The sequence below is a fragment of the Zonotrichia albicollis genome, chromosome 1 (genome assembly GCF_047830755.1).
Source record: "Zonotrichia albicollis isolate bZonAlb1 chromosome 1, bZonAlb1.hap1, whole genome shotgun sequence".
Lineage (NCBI taxonomy): Eukaryota > Metazoa > Chordata > Aves > Passeriformes > Passerellidae > Zonotrichia > Zonotrichia albicollis.
Genome location: NC_133819.1, coordinates 67,260,077 through 67,274,330, shown reverse-complemented (window position 1 = coordinate 67,274,330; position 14,254 = coordinate 67,260,077). Strand labels below are relative to the sequence as shown.

General features: G+C 41.0%; 1 protein-coding gene across 1 annotated transcript; it reads left to right on the top strand.

Moving 5' to 3' along the window:
- The first annotated feature begins 345 nt into the window (after positions 1–345).
- Positions 346–12,485, top strand: SMIM13 (small integral membrane protein 13). The gene is made up of 2 exons (XM_005481723.4): positions 346–544; positions 9,077–12,485. Exons 1-2 carry the CDS (start codon positions 469–471, stop codon positions 9,268–9,270), a joined length of 270 nt encoding a protein of 89 aa, XP_005481780.1. The 5' UTR covers positions 346–468; the 3' UTR covers positions 9,271–12,485.
- Positions 12,486–14,254: the final 1,769 nt, after the last annotated feature.

Below are 14,254 nucleotides of genomic sequence, written 5' to 3'. Positions count from 1 at the left end.
GAGGGACTTTAAAGATCATCCAGTTCCACCCCCGCTGCTCTGAGCAGGGGCACTTTCCACCAGATCAGGCCGCTTAGAGCCCCGCCAACCTGGCCTTGAGTAACCTCTCCGTGTGTCCTACGGGAACTCTGCCCCGCTCACGGCTCCTGCCACCGCCCCTGGGCTTTACCCCACATGCCGCTCCCCCCGCCCTCACACAGCCTTTACCGCCCCCGCCATCACCGCCGTGCCACAGGGCGCACCGGGACTTGTAGTCCTCGCTGGCGGGGATTGCCCTTCCGCTGCGACCGCTGTGGAGGGAGAAAAACTACAGCTCCCAGCACACCCCGCGCACCCTCCGCGCCAGCGCGATGCTCCGCGAGCGCCGCCCCGCCTGGCCGCCGGCTCCTCGGCGGCGGGAGGAGGAGCAGGAGCGGGAGCGGGGCCGCTGGCCCGGCCCGGGTCCTGCCGGCTGCCCCCGGCCGCGCCATGTGGCAGAGCGTCGGGCTGACCCTGCTGGTGATCGTGGCCACGCTGGCCTGCGTGCTGCTGTTCATGCTGTGCGGTGAGTGCCGGGCTGCGGGCGGCGGCTGCCGGCCCGGCTGCGGAGGGCGGTGCTGGTGCCCCCCGGGCGCCCTTGCAGCGCCGCGGCGGGCTCGCAATCTGTGCTGGTTCCTCTCGGCTCGGATTGACTGCGGGAAGGAAAAGGGCACCGTGCCCCGGCCTGTGGGGGAGCGTGTGTGCTGTGCAGCGCCCTCTTCTCTTTGTTCCCGAGTCGTTTCCAGCCTTGAGGTGCTCCCAGAGTCTCACTTCACTGTTTAATTCGCTGTTTCCTCTGGAAATGAGGGCTTTTTTAGTGATGGGGCTCACCAAAAAAAAGCCGTCACCCTGTGCGGCATCTACATGCATGGGTCTGAAATGCCAGTGAGCGCAGGAAGTAAACTTGGGACTGGCATCCCTCACATCTGTTTGCTAGGATTGATGTTTGATAGCTCTTAGGAGGTTTTTTCTTACGTGGATGCAGAGGGGGAGGCTCAGGGGGGATCTCCTCGCCCTCTCCAACCACCTGACATGAGGCTCTAGTGAGGTCCATCTGCTGTGCACACAGTGAGAGGCCCAGGGGAAATGGCCTTAAACTGAGACAGGGGAGATTCAGATTAGATATTAGAAAATATTTTTTCACTGTTAGGGTGGTCGGGGATTGGAACAGGTTGCCCAGGGAGGTGCTGGAGTCACCATCCCTGGAGGTTTTTTAAGAGACGTCTGGATGTGGCGCTGGGAGATGGTTTAGTGATTTAGGGGTTACAGTGGCAATGCTGGGTAAATGGTTGGACTGGATGATCTTAAAGAGTTTCTTCCAAGCTCGATGATTCATCCAAGGTTGTTTTTTTTGGTGTGTTTTTTTTTGTTTTTTTTTTGTTTTTTTTTTTTTGGTGTTTTTTTTTTTTTAATACACAGAGAGAAGGGAATGGAATGGAATCCCTTCAATGGAAGGGATGACTTGCAGGTCTTTTGGGAGTTCCTGGAAGGAATCAGCAGTGCAGTGTGTGAATGTTGTGGCCAATATGCAGAACTTGCAGCTCTCAAAACAAACAAACAAAAACCACACCAGCAAATTCAAGCTATGCCATAATATGTGATGAGAGGCTTGTGAGACTTACAACCACTTATAAACCTACCTGGCACCTTGGTGACACGTGTGTTTTCAAGGGGTTTCTGAAAAAATGAGGGAGCAAAGTGGAGACTGATGTTTAATAGTTTAAAAACTGCTAATTGTTGACAAAATGACAAAGCATTGTGGAAAAATTTGCATTATCAAGGGACTGGATGGTAATGTAGGAAGTGAAGTCCAGTATTAATGTGTATTAAGTAAGGCATGTAGAAACTGTGAAATGTTTACACATGTAATTTGTGTGGAGAAATATAATGGAACCAAACTGAGCTGCTATTATCCCAAAGAAAGGATTAGCTGAAGTAATTGCAAGCATTTCTCCAAAATATCTCTGTAATCCTTTGTAGCTACCAAACAGGCAATCAAACTTTAGAAGCCTGAAATACAAGAGAAAAATGTCATTATGCTGCTATAGGAATCATCCATGTGTCTGTGTCTCACACAGTGTATTTTCTTGTTAAAGTGTATTACCTCATTAAAAAAATGAAATCCTAGCTTCTTTTTGAAAAGATAGGGTTTCCATGGCAATTCTTTGTTGGAGCTGTGAAATTACTTCTGCATGAAGAAGCTCTAAACAGGTTAGATCTGTCAAGCCTGGAAGATAGGTGACTGGAGAGGGGGTGATGGTATACCACTGACTAGCAAGTCAAAAGTGAAGTGGGAAGCATTGTGAAATGTCATCATTGTAGAGGAGTTGGAGTACATGAAGTTAAATGGTCAAGCAACAGGCTGAAAACTAAAAGTTTTCTTTTACACTATGGGGAAATAATTTGCAAGCTCATTAGTAAGGAATATTTTGGATGCTGAAACTTCTGCCATTTAAATTCCTGGAAGAGAGGTCAATGTCTTGGTCATGATCTTGGGTGAGGAAATCTGTGAAATGCTGATAACTGGAACTGCAAGGCTGTACTTCACTTGGTCTCCTGCTCTTTTCCAGCATGTCCCCTACTGTCTGTTGTTGCAGACTAAGCAGTGACCTGAGCAGATATTTATTCATGTTTCTCTACCCTCCTAAGGTGTTGACTGGCCACTTTTCAACTTTTAGAAGATGCAGCAAGATAATTGCTAGGGCTTTTATATAGAAGTATGAATACAAAATCTTTGTTTACTATCTTGCTGAAAGTGTGATACAATTGTGAAACCACTGTTCAAACTCAGAAACAAGCATCGTTTTCCTCAGGCCCTTCTGCCTTTGTCTGTATATGACAAATGGAATTGGAATGCTAAGCATTAACTTTGGCAGATAACATAATCATTTGCCTAGTGATTTCTTGGTTAAAGAAAGCAGAAGCAATGAATAACTTTATTTTTAAGTGGCTTGTAAATACTTAGCTTGTTTGGAGTTACATATTGGACATTCATCTTAAATTCCATGAATACGTTGCTTTGAATCCTTCATTGTATTTTACTTTAATCAGTGTCAGGCTTTATAAAATGATTGCTAAAAGTCACCTAGATTTCAGGTGTACTGAACACAGGAAGCTGATACATTAATTGGGTTTTTTGGGGAGGGATTTGAACTATTACCATGCTAGAAGTGATTCAGTGGGATTTGATAGGGATTTATAGTATTTGTATAGTATAGTGTTAGTATAGTGTTGTAAATATTTGATTATTTTTTCATCACTCAGCATTTATTAATTAATTAATATTGGTTATACCACTTAACTTCTCTTCCACAGAAAATATTCAAGGAAAACAGTGTCAAGAACACTACTGAAAAAAAAAAGAGTACTTTGAACTTAATTATCTGTGCTAGTGACAGGCAGTTTCCCTGGAAAAAGTAGCAACGTCCAGGTGAGAAGGTGGTGGAGAAACTGCCTAAGTGCTGTGTGGGACAGGATGTGAGCAAAAGCCAGCCAGTGAGAAATACAAATTAATGGACAAGCCTGATACAGGAAGGGCTGGATATAATCTGGAGTAAGCCTGATCTGATGATGAGAATATTTTCCAGCAATCTGACAAGAGGTGTTGAAACAGCCTTGAGAGAAAGGGTCAAGAGTGTAAAGAGCTGGGACTGGGATTTGAATAGCTCATAAAAGAACTCATGGTGTGATTGCCTGTGGAGAGTAATAAACTTAAATATCCAGGATCATGTGGATTTCTGCTGTACCTCCACATATAATATGATAAGGGCTATTAAACAATGAGTAAAACATTCACTTTACCTTTTTTTTTCAACATGAAAAGACAAAATTCAGAGCACAAATTATCAGAAGTTATTTTGACTGGTTCTTCAGCAATGTGAATTAGGCATTTATGTCTATAAATGTACTTTGAATAAATGGCCTGGTTTCCTTTTCTTTAAAACATGTCTGAAAGCTGGCAACTGCTACTTTCAGTGTTAATCTGAATTAGTTGAGAAGCACGAGAGGCTTGCAGCTAGCATTTGTAAACTGATCACATCTGACACAGAAACCGCTGAGGTACTGTAAACACAGCAAACTTTCAGTTGCTCTTTTAAAAGTGGAACTAAGATAGCTTGATCCCGCCTCTTTTATTCCCACCTTTTCTGATTTTCTGGTGGTCTTATTGCTGCTTTTCCATATTCCATGTACCTCTGAGATGGGAGGAACGTGTGCATAGTCAAGGATATAGGATAAAATAAAATACCAGCCAAGGTGAACTCTGGTACTGCTTACCTCTGTGTATTTTTTCTATTTTCCCAGTGTAGCAATGCATGAAGCCAAGTGAAATTGCCAAAGTGCCTTCACTGGAACAGATGGAAGCATTCATCTCATTTGTCAAAAGAGGCTAATGAAATGCGGGTTGAGACATACAACCTTAAAATAAAAATCATGTAACTCTAAGTGCTGAAATGAATGAGTGGTTCACTTCAGAAGTATGAATTCAGTTGCAGATGGGAAAACATTTCAGCCTTAAATTCTGCCTGCATAACTTTTCTTTAATGCTTTGCTTAAACAGTTTGGTAACTATCTTCAAGGAGTGATTTCTGGGAAATACCTTAACAGATGAGGAAAGTCATGCTTGAGTAGACCACTCATAAAGAGAAAATATCCTTTAATTTGAAGTTGAGTTTTCAAACAGTTGTAAATGGGAGATGAGAAGAGAGCAAATTTCCTTTTGCTCAATCAGCAAGTGCTAGTGTTGCATTAAGTGGGAGCAGGTTTATGGAGCTGTGCATGGCAAATCACCCTGTCACCTGATGTCCTCTGTTATCCCAGTGTCAGAGTAGTGCTTCCTTCAGGCTGATCCTCTCCGTAGCAAAGCTACCCGCTAGGGCAGTGTACTAGAGCTGCACTGTTTCAGAGATGTGGATGAAGTGACTTGTGCATGGTTGCAGGAGTTATCTAACAGAGCTCAGAGAAGAGCCCTGTTCTCCCAAATCTCAGGTTAGCATCTCAAGCTCCATGCTTTTTTTTTCTTTTCTTTTCTTTTTTTTTTTTTCTTTTTGCAGCTGTAGCTGTTTAGGGTTTTCTGCGATGGATACTTCAGCATTTGAATGTAGGCAACATTCACCATGGTGATACCCTAGTTTTAAATTAGTAGCCATGTTCTGGCATGATAGGATCCTATTTTCAAATCAGTAGGGACAAAGAAGTAAAATGATCTTGGAAAACTACACAGGAATTCCACAGCAGGGTCAGAACTGGAAGCTCAGTCTTCTCTGTGCTGTTATTGCAGTTACTGCATCACCATCCTGCCTTTCTTGGTTTCATTTCTATTTCACATAAGAAAGATCAAGTTGCTTTTACTCAGAGCTCCATATTAACCCTGGGGTTTTTCTTTTGTTTGCTTCTCCTGATTCAAATGGAAGAGGAAAATGTGCTCCAATAAAGAAAACTCAGCTGTTGCATACAAGGCAATGAAAGGTGAATGAAACAGATGGGCCTGAGACTTGTTATCCCTTACTTTTGGAGTGGGAGTAACTTTGTAGTTGGATCACTGTTTCTTTCTCCTTTACAAAGAACCAGGAGCTGATGTGGGAAGTAACAGAAAAAGCAGTTTTGATGAAGTTTAGTCAAACCACAAAATCTGTTTAACATCTGAATTGCATGGATGTTACCTACATCCTCTATGAGTTAGTCAAAGGCTTTGACTCACAGCCCCACCTTCACAAGCACATTGCATTGTGATTTATTAGAGGGGGGTTGACATGCTGATGGCACGGTACCAGATGTGTCTTTGCATGGCATCTGGCTGTGGCATTTTTAACTGAGGTGGTGGCACCCAGCTTTTAATAAGTACTAAACTCTGCAAGGCTGGGTGCTGCTGTTTTGCCTAGCTGCTGGTAGCTTAGATTTTGTAACACTGGATTCAGGTATGTGCTACATCAAGAGCTGGATCCCCTGCTTTGCACTGTGCTGATGTATGTTTGATCTGGCTTACTGCTTTGAGAGGCAACTTCTTTCACCAGTTAGTGTAGAAATATTATGTGTTATAGTCTGCATGTCATCACTGCATGTTTGCTGAAGGCAGGTTGTGGGTGTGCTGTTTGGCTTCCACAGGCTCAGTCAAGCTAAGGATGATTTTAAAAGGTAAATCAAATAGCTAAAGAAAATAAAGCAAGCACTGAAAGAGTGATTCTAATCAAATGTTTTGTGTGTGGTGAAGCTGAACCAGTAGGACTTCTTTGAGAGCAGCTTACCTGAACAGAGTGGAAGTGTTAGAGGTGCAAACCAATGGTGTCACTTAAGTGTCCAGGAAGAGCTCTACAGCAAAAAGCCCACAAAGCTAAACTGAGACACGTACAGAAAGGAATGCCTTGAGATGCTCATTTTCCTTTTCTCATGTGTGTATTTTAAATTAGTTTACAATTATTTTCTTTTTTTAAACACAGTTATGTAACTTTCAGTTTTTCAGTGTGGCACTGTGACGGGTGTTACCATTTTGCAATGTTCTTAAGGGAATGAATCAGAAGACAATGTATTTTCTATTAATTTCTCAGAGACAATGTGAATCTGCCTCCAGGCTTTGTGTCTGTGTGGTTTTGTTTAATGATGTATTTAGCTGATATTGTTGATGGAGAGATTTTTTCTATACCCAGAATAACTTATTCTTTAGTAGTCCAGTTATTTCCAAGGAAATTCTTATTTATTTAGGGACAGGGAGCCTCAGCTGAATAGGCAAATCCAAACTTGATTTGTACAAGTGTGTTTGTTTTGGGGATTTTTTTTTTACCTTTCCATCCAAGCTGGGACAGTAACTAGAGCAAGTGAAAGAAATCTCTCTACTTTGATTACTTTATACCTAAAGGTTTCTGGTACAGGCTAGGAGACCTTGTGAGGTTTTTTGTTCTGGTTTTCAAGCCTGGTTGCCCTCCCACTAATACCTTTGGCTTAGCCTTTTGTAATTTTCTTTTCAACTCACTGTCTTGTGGTTTGTTTCACCTGCCTGTTACCTCTGGTCTGTTTGTTTGCCTGCTAGAACCAGTTCCCTTGGCTGGTTATTTACACTGTCTTGTTTGTAGTCTGAGGCTAGAGAGCTCCAAAATCTTGTTTGTGGTACTTGAGGTTTTGGATACTTAGACCATTCTGCTCTGCTGTCTAACTCAGACCAAACACCGAAAAGAAATTAGTGCTGTTTATCTTGAGAGTGCAAATGAACTTCCTATGTTCTTTAGTATTTCCCCAAAACATACCGCGTAGTGATTCTGGGTGTTAAGTAGCCTGTTTGCAGTGATAGAGGAAGCATGTAGTTCACTTTATTTAGCTTAAGTTAAAATACCTCCTTTAATGGAATATCTGTTCACACCAAATATCCTCAAGTCATGCGTAAAGTGCCCTAAAACCCTTCTGGGAATGCCCCGAATATTTTTGCCTCATCCTCCTCCCTCTCCTCTTTCATCAGAAGCAACCTTCAAAGAGCTGCTAGCTCAATTTTTACTTCTAGTTCTGAAAGAAAAGAGAAGCCAAACCCAGCCCTCTACCATCAATTTTTTTTCTAGGTGCAAGGGAATGTAATACATTTGCAGGACAGCAGATTCTATTTAATCACAAGTCATTTAAGGGGTTAGGTATTCATGGGAAAGCAAATATTGTGTAGCCTCTAGGAATTAACTTAGATCATAAAAGGTTTTCATATAGAAGCTTTTCTTCAATTTCCTCTGGAGCAGAGAAGTTACTGAAATTAAAAAACCGCAGGATGTAAAAAGTATTCCAGGAAGGAGGAGAAGGGTGGGATCTTGTTTTTGGCATAAGGATTGCCTGTATTGACTCTGATTATAGAAGAGGAAGAAATACAGATGTGCTGTGGTTATATAAGTGTTATTTATTTATTAGTTAGTTGGTAGTCTTTCTCCCCCCTTTCTACTGTGTCCTGTTATCCATTCCCAGAAGTCTGCTTTTGCTGGAAGCTGTGTAATTGGGAGGGCAGTTTTCCCTAGCTCTGTAAAACAGGGCTCTTTATATCTGAATAGGTCAGCAGTATAGGCTTAAATAGCTGGCAAGACCTTCTGAACAGAGAATGGGAATATGAAATATATAGCTCTGTGCAGGCAGATGGGTGGTGGTTTTGCAAATGATGTTTGTATAGCATTTATTTTCAATGAGCTGTTTAAATTTTGCTCCACTTAACTGTATTTCACAGAGAAGTTGTATTCCTGCTTGGTGGGTTCTCTTAAAATGAAGATTCTGGTTTAGGTTTAGATATATTTATATCTGCTTTTTCTAGTTTTTTTGGCTACCAGTTACAAAAACACTTAGACAAGACAGAGGAGGAGGAGCAGATGGATCTAAGTATTTTTTAAGATAGATTCTAGAAATGTGGCCATCTCAGCTCTTTACTTGCATAATTTTGGGACCGAGAGTATTTTAGCAGTGGAGCAGAACATAGATTTACCACAGAATGTTAATTTTACTTAGTGGGATTTGGGCACGGTGAGGGATCTCATTGAATTTGGGGGATGTGGTCTTTTAGTGAACATAAGGAAGACCTTGTCCATTTCAGAATAGGATTTACTATAAAATATGATATTAATTTGAGGCTCTGAGTAAGTGTGCTTAATATTGATTATGTAATTCAACTTTTACAATGTGATTTCCAGAATGGAATGTTTGCTGGGTGAGAGGAGAAATTCTAGTGCTTTCACAGACCCTGTGTAATGAATCCTGAGTCCTTGTTTGAGATATATCCACAGGACTTCTTTTTTTCCTGACAATTAAGACCTTTATCTGTGTGAGGGTGATCACCCACCTGCTTGCTGTGGCAGTTCAGTTTGGAATGTGTAGGGCTTTTCCTGGAGCTTAAATGTTGCTTCTGGATGAGGACGAACTTGATGAAGTTGAATTGGTTTTTACAGGACTGTAAAAAGAAGTGGATGTGCTGTGGAGGGCTTTTGGGGTTGGCAAATAGAGGATGGGAGCTGATAAAATTTTTTTTTCCCTTTGGTGATACACTTTGCCAGCGAGCTGACTATCAATACTATGAAGTAACTAAGCAGTATCTCTTTTCTCCCTCCTGCAGGATGGTATGTGGTCTGGCAGTTGTTCCTGTCTAAATTCAAATTCCTGAGAGAATTGATAGGTGATACAGGGTCCCAGCAGGGAGACAACGAGCCTTCAGAAGCTGAAACTGAACAGGAAACTCCGCCCTCGCCTCAGAGAGGGAGACAGAAATCGGCTCGGCAGCGAAGGGCACATACGGAAGACACGACTTAAAGTATCCACTGAACTTCTGCGTAAACTGTGAATGGGTCACACCTCAGCACTGGGTCCTTCGGTGGTGTGACCTCACTGAGAAACTGACCTGAGGTGCCATTGATCCCTGTGGACCTTTACTGCTGAGCTACCAATGGATGATGCTCCTGCAGTAGAGGTTCGGGGAGGGCTTCGGCAGCAAGTCACAGAGTACTGGAAGAAGGGAGGGGCAGAGAGAAATCTCCATCACAAAAATGCTGAGCTCCTGTATCTTCGGTCTCAGGTCTCAGCACGCAGATGAAGAACAGGTCCTGGACCATAGGCTTAGCCTTTGCATTAGTCTGAACATAGTAAATATTTCAGACTTAAAATAGTTTATAAATTATTTTTTCTTTACAGCACTGTAACTACATATAATGAAATTGAGTTTTATTTCCTTAGCTGTATATGAATATATATATTTTTTCAACCTTGAGAAAGCATGTGAACTAAAAAATCAGTTGAAAGAATATCCTGCTTTAGAATGTATTCTAAAGTGAGATTTTAGTTAAGTTCTTGTATATATAAAAAGTATAAATGAAATATGAAAAACTCTATTAGGTGCACTTGATTTGGAGGTTTTTATTATCTCCTCTTTTTTAAAAAAGAAGGAGATGCAAAGAAAGTAATTGGATAACAAGACCTTTTTTCTTGGTTTTGGTGTATAAGAAGGATTATGGTTTAAACAGTCCTGCTAGGCTTCTGAATGTTTTTCCTGAACCTTACTCCAAGTCCAACCTGTGCTGAAGACGGGAAGGTGTCTGGGTTATGCACTGCTCACTGTTTAATATTCTGAAGTGTCATCTTTGGTATTTGGATAATGAGCCCTTCTCTTAGCTCTCCTTGTACACCTTAGTGTCAGGTGTTTGGTATCTAACCTAACTTTTTTTCCTAGAAGCAGTTAAGGCTCTCTTAGCAGTTTGTCAGACATTGCTGGGACACTCTGACAGTGTTCCAGCAGGGAATTCGATACCTCATGTTTGCTGGAGGACTTACAGATTTTTACCAGTAATCAGCAGTTGCTCCTGTTTTCTCTGAGGATGAGTTCTACAGCTGTTTTGACATTGCACTTCACAATGAAGTGCTCCACTTCTGTGTATCTAGGAACTCTGAAGATTGATGCATGAGATTTTGTAAAGATGAGGAGCATGCATGTAACCACCTCTGTGTGTATGACAGAGAACTACCAACAGGTCTCATCTTGAACAGCTTCAGTTTTCTCTCAAAGTTTGGATATGTGATAGTGTTTGGATTATTGTTCCGTGTATAAAAACTTAATCAGGACTTTAAAATCGATCTTGTATTTTTAGCTGTTAAGAAGTTTAAACCTGTGGCTTCCAAATTGTGGTTTGGTTCAGTTATATGGCTGAAAGCAGAAGCATTTAGGTTTTTTATCAAGTAGGCCTACATCTGGGAAAAGAGCACTCTGTTTGTGCCTTTATGTTTTAATTTGTCAGTTTTGGATAGTGATCAAAATCCAATGAGGGCCATTCACTTCTTAAAATCATTTAGATGTTTCAGTATTAAAATATGTAAGACAGATCAGCCCTGACTTTCCTTTGGAGTCTAAAAGACTGTTTCATTTGCTAGCATGTATATATTAAGCATAAGGTTATGTTTTGAAGCATGATTAGGCAGTGCTATGCACATATCCTGTAAACATGTTGAAATACTGATTGTTTCCTCCTCTGTCTTTCGTGCTGGCAAGGGAATGTCTAATGATGGTTGATTGTTTTTTCTTTTTTTTTTTTCCTTTAATTAGTAAACTTTCCATTTATTCAAACTGAGCAGAAGCAATCAGATTCTATTCCCTGCTGCTTCCAGTTTGCCTCACGTAACTTAATGTCACAATTTTCTCGTGTGCTTATGTCTTGTCACATGGTGAGACTTCCAGTCTAGCAGTGCTAATCAAATACTGGGACATTTTTCCTAAGAAATTAGCATCTTTGTCTTAAGCTTTGCTAATACAGCTTACAAATAAACTTGCTCTGTACTGACATAGGATATTGACACTCCACTGCACTTCACTTTACCTAGACTTTAGTGTACAAAAGACAGCAAAAGGCTGATGTCTGTAGTGTCCCTGGCAAAGAAACAGTAACTTAGTTCCTGCTTCTTGGAGCTGTGAAGAAATGTGAAATTATGGCAATATATATGGCTAGTTTAGGGTAGCTCTGAAGGTGCAACAATCAAGACTCTGGAGCAAGATAATGAAGGAGAAATCCATATGGGTTTGAATGAGGACACTGATCAAATATGCAATAAGATGGACATGAAACCTCTGGGTAGCTCATCTGCTCTAGCCAAACAATTTCCTTCTCCCCTCTGTGCTGTCTGTAGGAGTACATTTCACTCCCCAAGTTATTTTCAGTCTCTTTCTTTTCTTAAACAGCTGATGCTATTTTTTTAATGTTGTGACATAACTGCCAATAATGCTGTCTCCCTAGTGTGTAGCTTTAATGATCTTACTAGTAGCAGGCCAAAGGTATATAATATAAAGTGGTTTCGAAGAATTTTGAAATGCTAATGTGTTCTGTCAATGCTTAATTTTTCTTGAAGGAAACCGTAGTGAAATCTTTGTATGGGGCACTTCATGCAAGCGTGTAAGAGCGAAGCTGTGTGTGTGGGACATGTGTTTGTGATAAGACCTGGGTTGTGATTGCTGGCAGTCCAATATACTCACGTCTTCAGGTGTTCTTACCAATGTCCTTCCGAAACGTTATGGTGGGTAAGCACTTAACTTTGAACTCACCCATCCAAGTCTGAAACCTTATGAAGGCAACAAACAGGTTGGTCTTGTTTTGTTTAGTGGGATCTATTTTTAAAACGATTGCCTTATTGTTGCAGCCGTTATCTTGAATGTATTTTGGGTTCTTATTTTAAATACAGTCATATCATCTTTGTTGCAGGAGCTATGTAACTTTGAATAAGCAGTAATTTCCTGTGTTGTATGTGACAGTGTTGCAATTTGTGATCACATTGCTGCTTAATATCAGGTTTTACACTGAACTAGACCTGTGTATGTCCTTCTGTTTCATTTGGAAATGACCAGCATAAAGAATGTGTTCAGTGTGGTCATTTGCTTCTTCAGTGTTACAAAACTGTACCTAAAGCTTCTGTGGTTGTCTGTTTTCATCATTACTGTTCTTTTAACTGACTGCACAGATGAAAAATAAAATAACCAGTCTTGATAGGAATGTTTGACCTGAGTGATTTTCTGATTACATTTTTGAGTGGGATTTTGTCTGTAGAATTAGACTGCTTGTTTGAGTGTGAAGCACTACAAAAGAGGACTTGTCAAAAATCACATTCTAGCTGGTGTAACACCTGCAGATGACTTCATTGTAGTGGGCAGGTTTGTGTATATCTTTTAGAGTAGTTGTTAGTAAATGTGGTTTTTCTGCCTTATATCTTGAAAGTTGTAATTTCATTTTAGCAACTAAAAACCCAAAACAAACAGCAAACTCCCCAAAAAAATCAAGTCACCTCCCCACTCTGCTTTTTTTGATCTTTCTAAGACTGGTTGTAGACTCTAGTTTTTCTAATGTGTCTTGATGAAGTAGGAAATTCTTATTTTGGAAATGAAGATGTACAGGAGAAGGAAGTAAAAACATGCTTCATCCTTTACTGCTTCTGTTGAGTAAAATACATTGTATCCTGGGTTATTTTATTTAATAATGAGACATGAAAAGATTCTGAAGGAAAATCTGAAATATCATGAGAGAACAGACTGTTCTGCTGTTGTTCTAATCTTCTTACTTTTAAAAACGGGCCATTAATGGAATACTGCCAATGTCTTGGTGTTATGTGACTTGAGCACCTGGGTCTTTTCACCTTGGGAAGTTGTATTTGTATGTGGTGGTTTGTGTTGGGGGCTAATATAAGTGAGAACAATCAGTGAAGGGCAACTGGTGTCAAGTGCACATGAAACACATGGTTGCTTTTATGCTTTGGTGCTGATCCCAAAGAACCCCTTTGTGGTGCATTCCAATGGGATGAATGAAGGTGCCATTGTATGTTTGCCTCAGGTTCCACCAAAAGCTGTTTTAACTTGTTCTACGGGTGTTCGTGTGCTGTCAGGGGTCTCCTGTGGCCTTGGGTCTATGTAATAAAAATACACAATCTTTATAAAATACAAGCAGTGTTACATCTTGTTTGGGTTTTGCTTTCATGAACATTTTTTTTCTGTGATCAGACTGGAAGTTGGCAGTGTCAATATGCTGAGTTTTACGTTAAATGTTAAGGACATGAATATTGTTGTGTTCTTCATGTCGACCAGAAGCTCTTATGTTTTGATCATCTGTGGGTGTTTATAATCACTGTGTTATCTCTGAAAGTTGGATGGAAGGGAGACACTCTGGCACTGCTTCACGGCGCCTGGGAGAAGGCTCTCATCTGGTCTAGGGCTAGTATTCATGTCTAGCAGTGTTGGACTCCACTTCAGGAATTACTTTCACAAAGGCGGACACTGCAATCAGGTACATCTTGGGCTTTATTTTTCATATTTCTATTCACAGGGCTGTTCATTTTCCATAGCAGGAAATTAATAGCACAAATGTTCCTTTAACTTTGGTAGCGAAGACTCTAATATGTAGGGAAAGATGGGGTAGGGCCATAATGTGCCTGCTCTGGTCACTGTCCAAGTATAGAATACATAACCTGCTAATTGTGGTGTACCTGTCTCTGCTGGCTTGTTTTGTGTCACTGCCACCGTGACTCGTCCCAAATGCTGGCAGTGTACTTGAACTGAGAAGGGTAAGAACATGTGGGATCTGTGGCCTGAGAGGTAGTTGCCTGTGAATCTTTCTCCCTGGGTCTGGGTGTGCTGAACAATTCAGGCAGCTGACTTCGGTCCACAGTCTATTAAAACATCCAGCCTTCTATGCAGGTAACAGTCAAGTTTCAAAATGAGAAGTTACATGTAACCTGTGTCTTCCTCAGAACGCTGCAAAGGAGAATACCTTGC

Excerpts from the sequence above, each read along its gene's own strand:
- SMIM13 (XM_005481723.4), top strand. The coding sequence starts at position 469 with ATGTGGCAGAGCGTCGGGCTGACCCTGCTGGTGATCGTGGCCACGCTG. Across the intron at positions 545-9,076 it reads GCTGCTGTTCATGCTGTGCG|GATGGTATGTGGTCTGGCAG; the intron begins GTGAGTGCCGGG and ends TCCCTCCTGCAG.